Genomic DNA, 15348 nt, shown 5'->3' with positions numbered 1-15348 from the left:
ATTTGGCAAATAGGTTGCATTACATCTCTGAGACCCAAGATTTCCCGCAACCCATCCTGGCCATGACAAAGGTGTGCCATCCACTACAAACATTATGTACAGTGGGCTATCAAATGTTTTTGGCTCCACATTTTTGAATGCATAAGCTCAGGCCACAGCCTTTAAGTCATGAGATTGGCTGCAGGGGTGGAAAATAAATTCCTAATTAGAATGATTATGAAATAAAAAAATGGACCTACTTTGCGCAGCAGCAAAAAACTCTTTGCGCACAGAATCAACTGTCCCCTGACATCAAGCCCGCTGTGTGTGCAAGCCAAAAAATGCTTTGCGCACAGCGACTTCCCCCGAAAGAAGGAGGGGATTTTTCTCAAAAAAATTTTGATTAATCAAAAGAGGGGGTCTTAAATGCCCTCTCCAAAAAATATTGGATTTTTTGGAGGTGTCCTTGTCATGTAAAAAAAACATAATTAATATCCAAAAAAAAGGCACCCGCTACCACGATAGCCCACCCCGGGGACTTTTCACCTGCTAAGACTTAAGCGGTTGGGTACCCAGCCCCTCAAAAAGAAAGTTCGAGGGGCAGCAGCTCCGGGCCCGGCTATCCCCCAGCCGCCGTGCCGTTGGCCGGCACAGGCCATCGAGCGGAGTTGCACACTCCCCCAATGACCGGCCGGCCAGCACACATGTGTGCATCTAGCACTATTTACCGGTCATCGAGGGGATTGTGTACTCCTCTCGATGGCCACTCTGTTCCGGTCATTGAGTGGAGTACATACTTCCCTCGATGACTGGGTCCGTTCCGGTCATCAAGGGGAGTGTTCACTCCTCTTGATGACCGGAGCAATCTGGTCATCGAGGGGAGTATGTACTCTTCTTGATGACCGGGTCCATGCCGGTCATCGAGAGGAGTACATCCTTCCCTCGATGACCGGGTCCATTCCGGTCATCGAGAGGAGTACATCCTTCCCTCAATGACCGGGTCCATTCCGGTCATCGAGAGGAATATTCACTCCTCTCGACGACCGGAGCTTGGTGACCTGGTTGCTCCGGTTGGCGAGAGGAGTGAACACTCCCCTCGATGACCGGAACGGACCCGGTCATCAAGGGAAGTATGTACTCCACTTGATGACCGGGGTAGATTGGCCATCGAGAGGAGTACACAATCCCCTTGATGACCGGTAAATAGTGCTAGATGCACACATGTGTGCTGACCGGCCGGTCATTGGGGGAGTGTGCAACTCCGCTCGATGGCCTGTGCCGGCCAACGGCACGGCGGCTGGGGGATAGCCGGGCCCAGAGCTGCTGCCCCTCGAACTTTCTTTTCGAGGGGCTGGGTACCCGACCGCTTAAGTCTTAGCAGGTGAAAAGTCCCCGGGGTGGGCTATTGGGGTAGCGGGTGCCTTTTTTTTGGATATTAATTATGTTTTTTTTACATGACAAGGACACCTCCAAAAAATCCAATATTTCTTGGAGAGGGCAGTTAAGACCCAATCAAATTTTTTTTGAGAAAAATCCCCTCTTTCTTTTGGGGGAAGTCGCTGTGCGCAAAGTATTTTTTGGCTTGCACGCACAGCGGGCTTGACGTCAGGGGACGGTCAATTCTGTGTGCAAAGAGTTTTTTGCTGCTGTGCAAAGTAGGTCCGTTTTTTTTGCATCACAAGGACATCTTCAAAAAATCCAATATTGGGGGCAAGTAAGACCCCCTCTTTTGATCCATTGAAAAAAAATCCAGAAAAATCACCTCCTTCTTTCGGGGGAAGTCACTGTGCGCAAAGTATTTTTCGGCTTGCGCGCACAGCGGGCTCGACGTCGGGGGACGGTCAATTCTGTGCGCGAAGAGTTTTCCGCTGCTGCGCGAAGTAGGTCCGTAAAAAAAAGTAAAAATAAAAAAATGAAAAATGTGGAAATTTTCTAATTTCTTGCAAATTTCTCAGAATGTTCATTACTGTTCAAACCAAGGAGGGAAAATTAGAGAGCAAAGTATGACATGCAAAAAGAATGATAAAAAATGAAAAATTTTGAACCCATTTTCAATGATTTTTTGGGTGGATGGGTTATCCACCAATTTCAAATTGAACTCAGGGACTGTAGCCCAAATCACCACTAATTTGACTGAATTTATTTGATCCAACAAAAATCATTGGCAATGGTTTCAAAAATTTTCATTTTTTATCATTCTTGTTGCATGCCATACTTTGCTCTCCAATTATCCCTCCTTGGTTTGACCAGTAATGAACATTCTGGGAAATTTGCAAGAAACTAGAGGCCAAGGTGGCTTCGCCGCTGCAAATTTTAGGTTTTACAGTCCTTTGTTTGATCCTCCTGTCTAGCAAGACTTCACAGCTCAAATTCTGGCCCATGCATCCCTAAACTCTGTCACAATGACTTCCCATTCTTCCTTGAGAAAGATATTATGGGTTTCCCTCTTTGGGGCAGGCAGACCAAATGCACCACCCTGCAATCAAGTTCAATAAAAGTCAAAACTTCTTTTCTTAGCATCTGTATGTCTTTCAACCTTTTCATATTATTCCCTGGTAGCTTCCTATTATCATCAACTTTCTGATCATCTGAGAGTGCTTGTGATCATTACATCAATGACATGAGAGCTTCTGAAGACTGATTTATGTGTTGGTAGCTTAGTCTTCCTGACTGAAATATGTACATTGCAACTTCACATGGAGTTTGACTGGTTTGCATAAAATCCATGCTTGATCCCAACTGCAATGCTCTTGAGAAAGTGGTGTTAAATTAAACAACAGACTTAGGCCCCGTTTGGAGCCAATATAATTGCGCGATATAATCTGTAATTTTGTGACATCTGATCAAGTTTTGGCGGACCTGATCAGATGTCACATAGGATGTCAGGCAAAAAACTCATATATCACCCAGATTATATCGGCTCCAAACGGGGCCTTCGTTATTCAACCACCAAAAAAGCTGCAATTTTTCTCTTTGATTGACAGGCAGCTGGTTTGTATTTATTTCCATTTCTTAGTTTGGTTGTGGCTATGCCCAGCTAGCTATTGATGTGGACATAAAAATTACATAAGACAATGAAAACAAACAATGATATAAGACATGAAAATCCACCCAGCTGGAGGTTTTTTGTTGACCTACTTTAAATGAAAAACACCCTGAACTTAAGCAATGATAGATGACCCAGGCATTCAAATATAAAATCCAAAATTGGTAGCAGATATCTGAATCTTAGACACAGGATGCAAGGGTAAGGTGTTGAAGCTATGACTGAGTGGGGAGAAGTTTGAGATCAGGAATGTGAAAAAAAAAGAAAACTGTCACAATTGACAGAGAGAAGGATGGCTTGTGAGATGTAGTCTCACCGGATGCAGTTCTGGGATGGGCGCAGCGGAAAAAGATGAGAAGAACCAATGGTTTGCTCACCAGTGCTTTGGAGGCGGAAAACTTGATTGAAGTGCCAAGAGCCTCGTATGCCAAAGTGCATTGAATTGGATCATCAGAAAGACTGCAGGCATCAAGAAGCCAGAATGATATTGTTGTTGGACCGGCAAAAGATTTGGAGGAGTTTGATCAAATGGCTTACCAATTGTAGAAGGCAATCAATGAGTTGGTGATCCCTTCATAGAAACTGCTCAAAACAGAAGCGGTCTTGCTAGGATTGCAGTCAGATCCAAGACTCATGCACATCTGATGGATTCAATCCTAAGTTGGCCATACCTTCAGTCAAATTTACACCACCACCGCCTTTGTCTGTCCAAAACCTTGAGCTTGGGTACGCCGACGCGATGACCTACATCTCAAAGAACCCAAAGGATTCAAGCTTCTTTAATCACCAATTGTATTCAACAGATTTTTAGCCAAAGAAAATCTGTGAATGAGCCAATGAATGGTTTAGCTTGGTGTTTGGGAGGGGGTAGGAAAGAGAAACGACTAACCTTTGGACTTCCCGGTCATCAGCATGGACAAGACCTCTGAGGACTGAGCTTTGGTTGACCTGCTGGATGAGCTAAAACAGATGGAGTAGAGCAACCCATTGATGGAGGCAGCTCTGGAAGGTGTTCGCTGGAGCTGGTTGGCGGGAATGGGATTGATGAGGGCAACTGGGGGCTTGAACATGCAGATGACTGCGCGCATTCCAAACTTGGCAAGGTCTGAGGGGAACAGTTGGGTTAGCATTGTAGTAGTGATGAGGTTAGTTGAGGTGTGCAAGGCCTTGGAATTAGCAGATCCACCCAAACTGGGTAAACGGTCCCAAGGTCAGCTGGTTGTTTAGAAGCGTCACTATAGCATCAACTTTGCCCAGGATATTGGCTGTCAAGGTGGCGCAGGTCTTGACAACCATTACTTAGCAGGTTATGCCTAGCAGTTGTCTTGGCGAAGGGGTGGTTGGCTGGGGAATGTGACAAGCTCAATGAGGCGTGCAAATCATATTGGTGATTAGAGGAGGGGTCTTGTTGGTAACGCCGAGCCGGTTAACGCTTGCTGCGCAGGTCAGAGGTATGGGAGGGGTGTGGCGGTGGCTTGGTTGTCAAGGCAGGATGAATGGTTGAGTGTGCTGGTGGATCTTGAGGGCTGTGTCAGGTGGTGCCAAGTTGAATATAAAAAGAGGCATTGGCTTTCTTGCTTGTGTCCCCCAGGGCGTCCTCTGCTGCTGTACTTCCAGCGTGCGGTTCGTCCTCAACCCCCTCCGCTGTTGCACTTGCGCAGTTTGAGGGGCTAAACTCGTTGGCCCCCCTTTGCATAATTCCTTCAATGCAGCGCGCTGGGGGCCATCCACCCACTATTTTAAACCCTGCTAGAGAGGGATGGATAGTGGGTCCAGTTTGTGGTGTTTGTATTTGGTCTTAAGAAGGCTTATTTTTGTGATTTGCTTTTTTTTGAGAGGGGGAACCCTTGCATTTTTTTTTGTGATTTGGTTAATTTGTAGGGGGAATGCTTGATCTTTGTTTCTGTGTTTCTCTGTCTTTAATAAACTTGGATAAGTAAGGTAATCAGGTTTGTATGTGTAATAATCTGGGGGGAAGGATCTCTCCAGGGGAAAGACCCCCCTTTTTATATTACAGGGATCAGCTCCCTCCTTCAAGTCAAGGTCCTGAGGGATTCTCAACTCCAAGGAGAGGAGTAGTCCACAGAATTCAGATGAGGGATTTACATAAATAATTATGTAATCTCTCCATTTGTATATAAATTGGTCTTAATCAGGATAAATACATAGAGAGATAAGATTATCTCTCTCTGTCTAGACAGTATGTAATAAATGTGAAATAAAGTTAATTACATACTCAAAAGAGTGTGAAGTATGTAGTTCAATACACAATAATTGTACATGGAAATAAAAGGTACATTAGTAATGTAATGTCAGGGAATTGAACTCATGACTTCATGTGCATGAGTCAATTACTAATGGAGTCTTTAGCCATTCGGTACACAGCCCGCAGCAACACCCCAGTAAAGGGGGTCCCCTTGGCTTGGGTGTTGCTGCGGGCTGCGTGCAACATCCAATTGCCCACTGTGTTATAAGACATATACTTTTCAGTTGTAGATACATGGACTTAGTGTCTCAGTGTCTGAAACTTGTTGTGTAATCCCTACATGCTGGGCTGGCCATGGGGGCAGGGGGAGTGTGAGCCTGTGTCTCTTATGTGACAACAGGACACAAATAAAATGGGGGGACTGATTGAATTTCTTGGGATAAAGAAATACAAGCAGTAGAGATAAGAGAAATATAGAGAAACAGATAAGAGAGAAATTGATCTATTGATGTTATGATTTAATATGGGCCAAGCTCTACCTGGAAAAGTAGGCTGCCAACTGTGCTAGGAGAGTGCAACAGTCTCCACTCACATCAAGGAAACGGTGGTGGGAATCAGAAGTAGGGTGACTACTCTGCTCTGGTTTATAAGGTCTTAACAAGAGATAACCTATAGATCTTTTGATGCAGAAGAGAGAAAGAGTAACAGGGAGAGAGCAGTCAAGAGCAACAGAGTTTCCTCTGAGATAAACAAGGTCAGTGGAAGAGGGTACTTACTGTCAAATATCCTGTGGTGATACTGGGATAGAGATGGTGTTTGGGTACCCCGTACCGCCTGGCGGGTGCGGTGGGTGCCTGTGGGGTACCCGCCAAGCGGTACCGGGTGCGGTACCAGGCATGTGGTTCTGGTTGGAGAAGCAATGCGGTACCCGGGTACCACCTGCCCGCACCCGCCCTAAGCCACCTATTACCAGATTGCTGCACTGCATCAACTATCCGCGCAGACAAAGTTGTCCAACAAGTAGTTGGACAAACTTTGTCTGACAAGCCCAGTAGCCCAGGCTCAACCATTGTGCAACTCATTGGACAAAGTCTGTCCAAAAACTGCTCCAACAATCTTGTCCAAGTGGTCAATTGCTGCAGTGCCAAGACACGCTGGACTTGGACCAGCTCTCCAAGAGGAATAAATCCCTTGGTGAGCTGGGCCATGACCCGCTCCCTGGGAAGCTTACCCTTGGCGAGCTAGTGTAAAAATTCAGCTCACTGAGAGGCAAGTATTCCTTTTGGCAAACTGGTCAAAATCCAGCTTGCCACAAGGAATACTTACCTCTTGGCAAGCTGGTCAAAGTCCAGCTTGCCACAAGGAATACTTACCTCTCGGCGAGCTGGTCAAAGTCCAGCTTGCCAAAAGGAATACTTACCTCTGAGTCTCGGCGAGCTGGTCAAAGTCCAGCTTGCCAAGAGGTATGTATTCCTCTTGGCACACTGGGCTTTGGGATGTTTTGGAGAGCAAGTATCACGGGTATAAGGCAGTACCGGTTGCCATCTTTTGGTCAAAAATTCACCCAGTACCCAGACCCGCGACAGGTACCTGGGTCCCAAACACCATCCTTATACTGGGAGTGAAGTGGCCTCTGGTTAGTGATCCTGGGTGTCTCTGGGGTGCGGTTCTGGTATGCTGAAGTCTGTAGATCCTCCTCAGGCAAGGGGGATCCTGACGTCAAAAATTTTCACAGTTTGCTTATGCAATTACATATGTACATGTGGTTTGGCGCGCCTGGTAGCGCTTACACGTCACAACTGCGTAGGCGCGCCACAACTCAAGAACTCAGGGAAGGAGTAGAGTTACAAAGAAATGGTAAGTTGTAACCTGGGTTAAAGTTGCGTGGGAAAACAGAACATGAAGTCAAAACAAGGTTATCTCTTAAGATGAAAAAGATATGAAGGAATTCATATGTAAAAAGGTAGAAAAGGCAGACTTTAGGTCAGCTGTGTTGACTCTAAGGCTGACAAGTCGGGCCTACCCAACCACAAGCTTTTCTGCATTTGCTGTAAAAGATTCTCTCAGGCAAGCTTCTGGTCCTTAGTCATAAGCCCCACCTGCACCTCACGCCTCTCGGTGGTGCTTGCGGGCTTTGTTATGGTGTTGTAAGCCTGTCTGGGCACTCACCAAAGTTTGGCCAAAAAAAGGCCAAGCGCACGTGGCCAACCCTAAAGCCCACTTGGCCAATCCTCAAGCCTGCCTTGCCCACTCCCAACCCCCGCTTGGCATCTTGCAAACTGGGCAGGGTTTGGCACAAAGCCCCGCTGGGCGGATTTCAAGCAAGGGTGCAAATGCTGTGCCGGCCATCAAGGAGAGAAGTTTCCCTCCTTGATGGTCGGTCTATAAACTGGTCATTGAGAAGGGAAGACTCCCTTCTTGATGATTGATACAAGTATTGCCCACCCTAAAGGGAGTATTTCCTCTCCAATGACCAGCCTACAGACCGGCCATTGAGAAGGAAAAGCTCCCTTGTCAATGTCCGATGTGCGATGTCGAGAAGGTAGAACATTTCCCCTCCTGGAGGGTACATTGTTCTTGCCTTTCGAGGCAGAGACAAGGGCCGGCGTCTGATGACTGGCATATTGCATGCCAAGTCACAGATCCCATTGGCCCAGAGCTTGATCTCGGCCAAGCGGGACTTGGCTGTGTGCCAAGCTCTGCCCCCCGCGCAACCTGCCCAATCAAGCCCGCTGGGCACATACCCAACCCCTGGAGGCACTCGGCCAAGCAGGAGTTGGGTATGTGCCCAGACGCGCATGCAACACCATACGCTCGCCCTGCAGTGCGCGACAAGTTTTTCGCGGACAAATCTGTCTGCTCAGATTTTTGATGGCTTTTACTTGAGTCGAGATATCAAGAGTTGAAGATTTTGAAAATTTTCCCCAGCCAAATGGGATTTCTGCTGCCTACTGTTTTGCAAGGTAGGGCGCAAGTCCCTCCTTCGGAGGGTTGCTTCGCGACAGCGCTCGCGCGCCTCCGATTGAGGGACTTAGCTAAGTTCGTATACACCTTCCGCAACCACTATACATACATATACGGGGAGGTACATTCTGTTGTGATGATTGGACATGTCGGGAAGTCTTTGGTCACTTGGGATAATTCCACTACTACATAAAATAGTAATTATGTGTACAACTTCATGGGTATGAAAGTCCCATACGGCGATGTGATCGATCCAGTATGTAGCTGACTGTGCAATGCTCTTTTTATGATGACCGACGCATACAACAACTCGGATCGCCACCTCTAACCATAAACCTATCATTTCAACAACTTTCAAGTTGCCAAGGGAAATATACATCAGGGAATCCAGCCTGTGATTGGTGGTATCAAGGCTTTGGGCTTTGAATCAGCGACATTTTTTCAGCTGGCAGATTGGCTAACGGTTTCGAATTTTCCCACTTGAGACATACGGGTAGTGGTTGCGCTTCGAACATTTCGTCGAAGGGTGTCGTATATTCAAACGGATGGATACGAACGACTGGGACTGCCGGCCACATGGGTATCATGCAGATTTCCTAGGCGAAGAGGTTTGTCAGTAAGAGCGAGCTACACTTATTTGGCCAATTGAGATGGCAAGTGTTCATATGTATTCAACCTACATTTGCTGAGCATTGCGGCTCACAACGCAGTCCATCAGGCCATCCCAACCAAGCCAGAAGGTGCTGCAGCTTCCTTTTCCACATCACTACGTCGACCTTGGCCTTTTCCTCTAGCAAGGAATCGTCCATGGGATTACGGTTTAAGTTGTAGTAAGAGTTTGGTAAATCCAGCTTGACAGTCTCCGTGAACATGCTGGCAACTGTTCTACACAACCTTTCCAAAGTTCCTTCAATCGCCCCCATCAAGACTCGGCTCGATTCCGTCAGATTCTCTCGCGCTCTTTCAGTGGTTGTAAAGGCCATTGTACAATTTGTAATAGCCACGTCCATCCATGAGGTATCGATCCGGCTGAAGTTAGAGAAGCTAACGTATCGCATGAGCATAGCGTAAGTCAATCTTCTGACATCCATTGCTTTCATCGTCGCGTTTCGTTCGCCATCTCTCAGCAAATGGTCTAAATCCGTTAACCGAGAACTGTAGACGTGGATGATCTTTTGAACGATTGCCTGCCAATCGGGATCATTCTGGTTCACTTCCCAGCCTTCAGAGTTTTTGCGGGCGATAACGTTTTCCAGCCGATCAAGGACATTCGCAAAATCTTCTTGACTGATGCCATGCAGTCGATGCATCGATCGCTTGTACTGTTGGTTCATGGCTATCCTTTTTTCAGAAAGACTATCCACTCTGTCATAAAAACTTATAAAGGAGTTTGCATCCAGTTTGACACGCGTTTCTCCAGGATCATGATATTGCAGCGTTGCCACTCGTGTTTGCTCCCAAGGAGCTTCGGAAGGCAAGGGAGACGATTTAACATGAAAGACCGGGTTATGTTGGGCTGGATTATCACCTTGAGTTTGGAAGGGATCGGTAGTGTTTGTTTCTCCGATCAAGCTAGGAAAGTGCATAACCATCAGCTTCCACCCTTACATTCTCACCAAAAGTATCGAAAACTTACTCTAATCCGTTTCCAAAGTCACACCATATCAATTCAAATCCAGTGTTCATGCGCACAATTCCTTCGAAGCCAAGCCTCTTTCCAACGTCACAAAGTCCTTCAGCTCGACGATATTCACCGCGCAGGACATTGAGTGGTCCGAATTCTTGCACTTCTTTGGGAACCGACCCATTGACTAGAAGACTTTGACTATCCATGTATCCAGCTGTTCCAACAGAAGCACTCTGACCGTCAAGATATATAATTTTCAACGGGCGCTGAGTAGAATACGTGTATAAAGCCGTCTCTCCCTCTCTCACCGCGTGCACCGAGTAAGCCATTTCTGGATCAAACGAAAGCCATTCCATGCCACTAGGAGGGCTTTTTCGGTTGTTGGCGCCATGATACAAGAGTGTACCGCGAGGAATCACTCCAGCTACAATCGAATGCCCACCGGGGAAGATGCTGTTTGGCCATTGTTGAAGGAGGGCCGAGAACGAGGCAAAAATTAGATTTGAAGTATCTGGTCTTGAAGTTATTGGTCCTCGCGTGGCTTGTTCTGGTGATTGGAAGAAGAGCTGCCCTCGAGGAATGTCGGACAGTAGGTTTGAACAAAAGGCGATAGAGAGCAGAAAACTGGCAAGTTTGCTCATAATTCGGCGGTTTGAAAATGTCATGTCGCTGGCGAGGAAGGGAGGAGCGAGGAAGGGAGGAGCGAGGAAGGGAGGAGGAAGGGGCAAGGGAAGAAGAGGAGGGAGGGAGGGAAGGAGGACCTCCCTGCGAGGGAGGGAATGAGGACCTCCCTCGCTCCTCTTCTTCCCTCGTTCCTTCCTCCTCCCTTTCTCGCTCCTCCCTCCATCGATCCTCCCTTCCTCGCTCCTCCCTCCATCAATCCTCCCTCCATCCCTCCTCCCTCCCTCGCTCCTGCCTATGTTGTCGGCTCCACATTTGGAATAGTGCGCGCCCGTGGGCGCGCACTTTGGCGCCAAAACGTGGCGCCTTTGGCGGGGGGCGCCCGGGCGCGCTGGGGCGCCAGTTCCGGTGTGTTTTTTAGAGAGAAGAGATGATATTGTTGTTTTCATACCACTATTCTAAGTAGGTAAATGCAACAAAAGGGAGAAAAAATAGTAGGGAATTAGAGTAAGAGACCCAGATATCTTGTGGATCCCAGTTGGATTCATCAGCTTCATCGTCAGACATCAATTGCATCAATGTTCTTCATGCTGTTACTGAATTAAGTTGAATTTTGCTCAGCGGAAATAGTCGGGCAGGCGTCTTTGATGTGGCAGAATAGGAGTTGAGGCTTTCATTGGTTGAAGACTTTTTGTCAATAAGTACACTTAGCACGCTGTTGCCTGGATTCATCGTTCCACAAATTTGACATTAAGAATCCTTCCCACCGCGGGACATGAGATTTAGAAGGCTTCATCCATTCCTGACACAATGTTCTAGTTGGTGGCATAATGATAGCTAAGAAGAAAAAAATGGAGGGAAGGAGAACTGGGATCCAGATCAGGTACTTGAGATCTCTTGACTTCAATCTCGGTGGACCGGCTGAGTAGGGCTGATTCTTGATGTGAACAGCAAACTGCACAATTTTTTTTTTGATAATCTCAATGATTCTTGCATCCCCCCCGTCAGTAAAATTACTCCACACAGAGCTTTCGGGAGTGGTTAATCAAATTTATTCAACGCGTAGCTGACCCACTGTTGTTAAAAGTGCCGCAGGCACTCTTAAAAGTGCCACAGGCACTCTTAACCCGCGCCACTGTTAAGAGTGCGTGCGGCACTGTTAAGAGTGCGTGCGGCACTGTTAAGAGTGCCTGCAGCACTGTTAAGAGCTCCCGTGGCACCGTTAAGAGTTCCTAGAGTGCCTGCGGCACTGTTAAGAGTGCCCGCAGCACTGTTAACAGTGCCGCACAAAAACTGATTGCCAACATCAACTTTTCCAACATGAAGAAGATGAGCAAGGCTGAGCTAGATGAATTGAAATTTTTGTGCAAGTTTCTTCACAAAGCCAAGATGTTTGTGTACCCAGTTGCCTCTCCTGGTTTGTTCCAAGGAGGAGATTTTATTTTTTGTGATTGTAAATTGTTGTTATCCAATTTCAAGCTTTGAGTTGAGTCAAAAAATGGCAAATTGGAATTTTACCATCAGGTTTACAGAAAACTGACAGCACACCCAGTGATGCTTATGGAGAGAACCAAGTCAGGCTCCCTGTAATTGGCTGTGTGGGATTTTGCTGTACTCTTGATAGTGCCTCTGGCACTGTTAATTGGTGCATCCGGTGTGGAACTACTCAAATGGGAGAATAGAGCTGGGAAGGGAAATGTATAACTACACTAGTACTAATGTAAGCTATGCCAAGGATGCTGATATAAGAGCTGCCTTCCTGACTAATACTACTGGGGATGAGTGTAACACTAAGAAAAAGAAGAAAGGTGTGGCTTTTCTACTATGATCTTAGACTGACTAATACTATGAGCTGACTACTTGTACCTGTAGGGTATGAGGAGGAGAGGAGGAGTAGTGGGGAAAAAGATGAAAGGTGGTGTGCAAATGTGAATGATATATGCAGGGGGATATATTTCTGGTATGTGTGAAAGTGTATAAGATGTGTGAATTGCAATGTTATCTAATGGTGTGGTGAAATGTGTACTGATGAAGGTGTATCTAATGGTGTGGTGAAAAGGTCATACAGGGTGTATGGGGTAGAAAGTGCATGTGCATGTGCATGTGCCTGTCTGGAGATACAACATCTAGAGGGGAGTATATATGTGAGGAAACACAACAAGGGGAAATCATGATGAGCACAATGTGTCAAGGTCTGAAGATGAGCAATGATGAAATGTAATGATGAAGTGAAGTAATGATGAGCACTTTGTAATGTAATGATGAAGTGAAGTAATGATGAGCACTATGTAATGTAATGATGAAGAGAAGTAATGATGAGCACTATGTAATGTGTAATATATGTAGCTATGGTGATGATGACTGGAATATGTAATGTAGATGAAATGTGAGAAGCAGGAAAATACCAATGAAACTGTATATGCTAATAACTTCTGATCCAAAGGGAATTTCAGTGTGGTATGAGTGAGTGACTAGGGGTAAAATGAAGTGTAGAATCTGAATCTGGAATAATAATGATGGATATGTGAGGGATATGTATGATATGAGAATGGTGATATGAGTGGGAACAGGGTTACCACACCGGCACATTCAATAGTGCCTAATTTTGAAAGTTTCTCCAACACCTCCAGCACAGTTTAGATGTGGCACTGTTAAGAGTGCCTGCGGCACTGTGAGGATCTCTTAAAACAGTCAGTCAAATATTCAAATACTTCAGCTGATCCTACTTTCCGCAGCTGTATTTGGGATGGGTCTATCTGGTCCACATTTAAGGGTCCTGATGACGAATTATTTCATTGACGCTTGGGAAATCTTTCCTTTGGAATTTACATTGATTGGTTCAATCCTCAAGGCAACAAGGCCGCCAGGAGGCACAAGATTATCGGAGTAAGCATCTTGTTCTGTCTCTCAATTCCTGCTAGTCATTGATACAAGCTCCAGAACCTTTTCTTTGCCGGCGTAACCCCTGGTCCTAAGGAGCCAACTGTATTGCAGATGAACAACATCTTGTATTCCCTAGTCGACAAGCTCAAGGATCTGTGGTCTCCTGGCATTACAATACCAACTCAGACACATACTGATGGACTCCTTGTTCAAGGGGCTTCAATCGCTGCTGTCTGCAACCTCCCAGCTATCCGCGAGTTGATTGGCTATGCATCACACAGTGCTGAAATGTTTTGTTCTTTTCGCTATCTAACTCAAACTATGAATCAAGACCTCAACCATACGAAATGGCCCTTGAGAACAATCGAAGGTCATAAATCCGAATCAAAAGTCTGGAAATCAGCAACACCACACGCACAACGGGAGGAACTCTTCAAGGCTTATGGAGTCCGATGGTTGATCTTGAATGAACTTAGTTACTGGGATCCACAATATTACCTATGCATCTTTTGTCAGGAATGCTTCATTGGCAATAAAATTCTGGTGTCTGAAGGAAATTGCAGAAGAGTTCAAGGACAAGAAGCCAATTGAATACGATAAGCCTGCCGCTGAAGATTACTACAACGAGAACCACTATGAACAATTACAACACAATGAAAGGTACTCTCCTCCCAATAACACCTCTGGAATCAACTTGATTTCATTGCAAGATGCTCTCATGGATATCAATGACATCCATGAAGGCAATAGCAACTCATCTCAGGATCCCTGCTTCTTTTTGCCTCAAGATCTTTCCAAGATCCGCTGGGTTATAGAAAATACTGAAATCCCATCATGGCTCAATCAACCCTCACCAATATTTGAAGATTCTTCTGCTGGCAAGGTTTGCTTGGCGGATTGGATTTCATTATTTACTATCACCAGGGGGGAATCTGTGGCACTCTCTGGAGAGTGCCATACCATGATTTCTTTACGGAACTCTTGTTGAACTCAACTATGGAGGCATGTATCATAAAAGCTTGATTTCTGTTGATTCTATCTCAAATCAATCTCTTGTCAACTCTAACTAGTGACTTGGAGTAACCTTGTGTTATTTACAAGTAAGGCGTACAAAAATGATGGCTGCATTTAGATCCATTTGAATTGCTGAGACAGAAGTTAGAAATGGTCAGAAGCAAGGGTGAAGCGCTGCGCTTCGCTACAGAAAGCGCATGGTTTAGCGAAGCGCAGCGGGCCCGCGCTACGGCCCCAGCGTAATTAGCGCAAGTGCAAGCGGCAGTCCGCTGCGCTTGTGCTAAGCTTAGCGATTCCGCGCTTCTCTCCCAGAGCCTTCAGCGCAAGCGCAGCGGATCTGCGCTGCGCTTGCGCTATTCCCCAGTGCAAACAGCGCCAAACCCGCTTGTTTGGGCGCTTGCATGCGCTTTGTAGCGCCATAGGCCGCTGCGAAGCGGCACAAGCGCTGCGCTGCGCAGGAGAGGGCTCAGCACCAAGTGGCTTGCCCACAAGTCCAACCTTGTCACCAGTGCCTTCCGCAGTACTCCCTTGCCCATCAAGATAACTCCGACCGGGCAGATGTGTTGCCCCAGCAGCCACTCTAAATTTCCCTGCGTCAACCACTTACATACATAACCTCGAGTAATATTTCACACCATCACAACTTAGACGCTGCCTCAACTATTTTCAACCCCTGTCTGTTTACGTGCGAGAATGTCTATCTCCGAAGAAGTTCCCTCGACTCCCCCCAACATTTGTGACCCTTCTCCCACGGTATCACAGTCTGCCCACAGGGAATCCAGCCGAATCCGAACCCCTGTTGTAAAGCCTGGCTATGTCCGTACCAATGGTGATTCCCGTCGCGCTCTTGTTGCCCATGTCCCACCCAACCAAACCCAAATATCAGCTCAGCGTGACAATCGTATCGAAGTTGAAAGCGACCCAGAAGTGGAAAATGCACCCGAGAGCAACAGGAGCAGTGATGAGTTAGTGCGGAAGAAATCAAAAGTCAGTTCTATTTCTCTTTCG

At 46.5% G+C, this 15348-nt stretch overlaps 3 protein-coding genes across 3 annotated transcripts in view; 1 reads left to right on the top strand and 2 right to left on the bottom strand.

Moving 5' to 3' along the window:
• Positions 1-3794: 3794 nt before the first annotated feature.
• PtA15_14A40 (uncharacterized protein) lies at positions 3795-4155 on the bottom strand (the record flags this gene model as incomplete). Its single annotated transcript, XM_053163123.1, has 2 exons — positions 3795-3802; positions 3915-4155. The coding sequence occupies 2 exons, from the start codon at positions 4153-4155 to the stop codon at positions 3795-3797; spliced, it is 249 nt and encodes an 82-aa protein (XP_053026715.1).
• Positions 4156-8602: 4447 nt separating this feature from the next.
• PtA15_14A39 (uncharacterized protein) lies at positions 8603-10463 on the bottom strand (the record flags this gene model as incomplete). The annotated part of the gene is made up of 3 exons (XM_053163111.1): positions 8603-8791; positions 8876-9767; positions 9832-10463. 3 exons carry the CDS (start codon positions 10461-10463, stop codon positions 8603-8605), a joined length of 1713 nt encoding a protein of 570 aa, XP_053026714.1.
• A 4570-nt stretch (positions 10464-15033) lies between these two features.
• Positions 15034-15348, top strand: part of PtA15_14A38 (uncharacterized protein) — a gene marked incomplete at both ends in the record, with an annotated part of 84305 nt that continues 83990 nt past the window's right edge. Inside the window, one exon of the mRNA XM_053163100.1 lies at positions 15034-15327. Within this exon, the coding sequence (XP_053026713.1) occupies positions 15034-15327 (294 nt within the window). The remainder of the gene's footprint in view (positions 15328-15348) is intronic.

Source organism: Puccinia triticina, chromosome 14A (assembly GCF_026914185.1).
Source record: "Puccinia triticina chromosome 14A, complete sequence".
Lineage (NCBI taxonomy): Eukaryota > Fungi > Basidiomycota > Pucciniomycetes > Pucciniales > Pucciniaceae > Puccinia > Puccinia triticina.
This window is presented reverse-complemented; position numbering and strand designations above follow the sequence as displayed.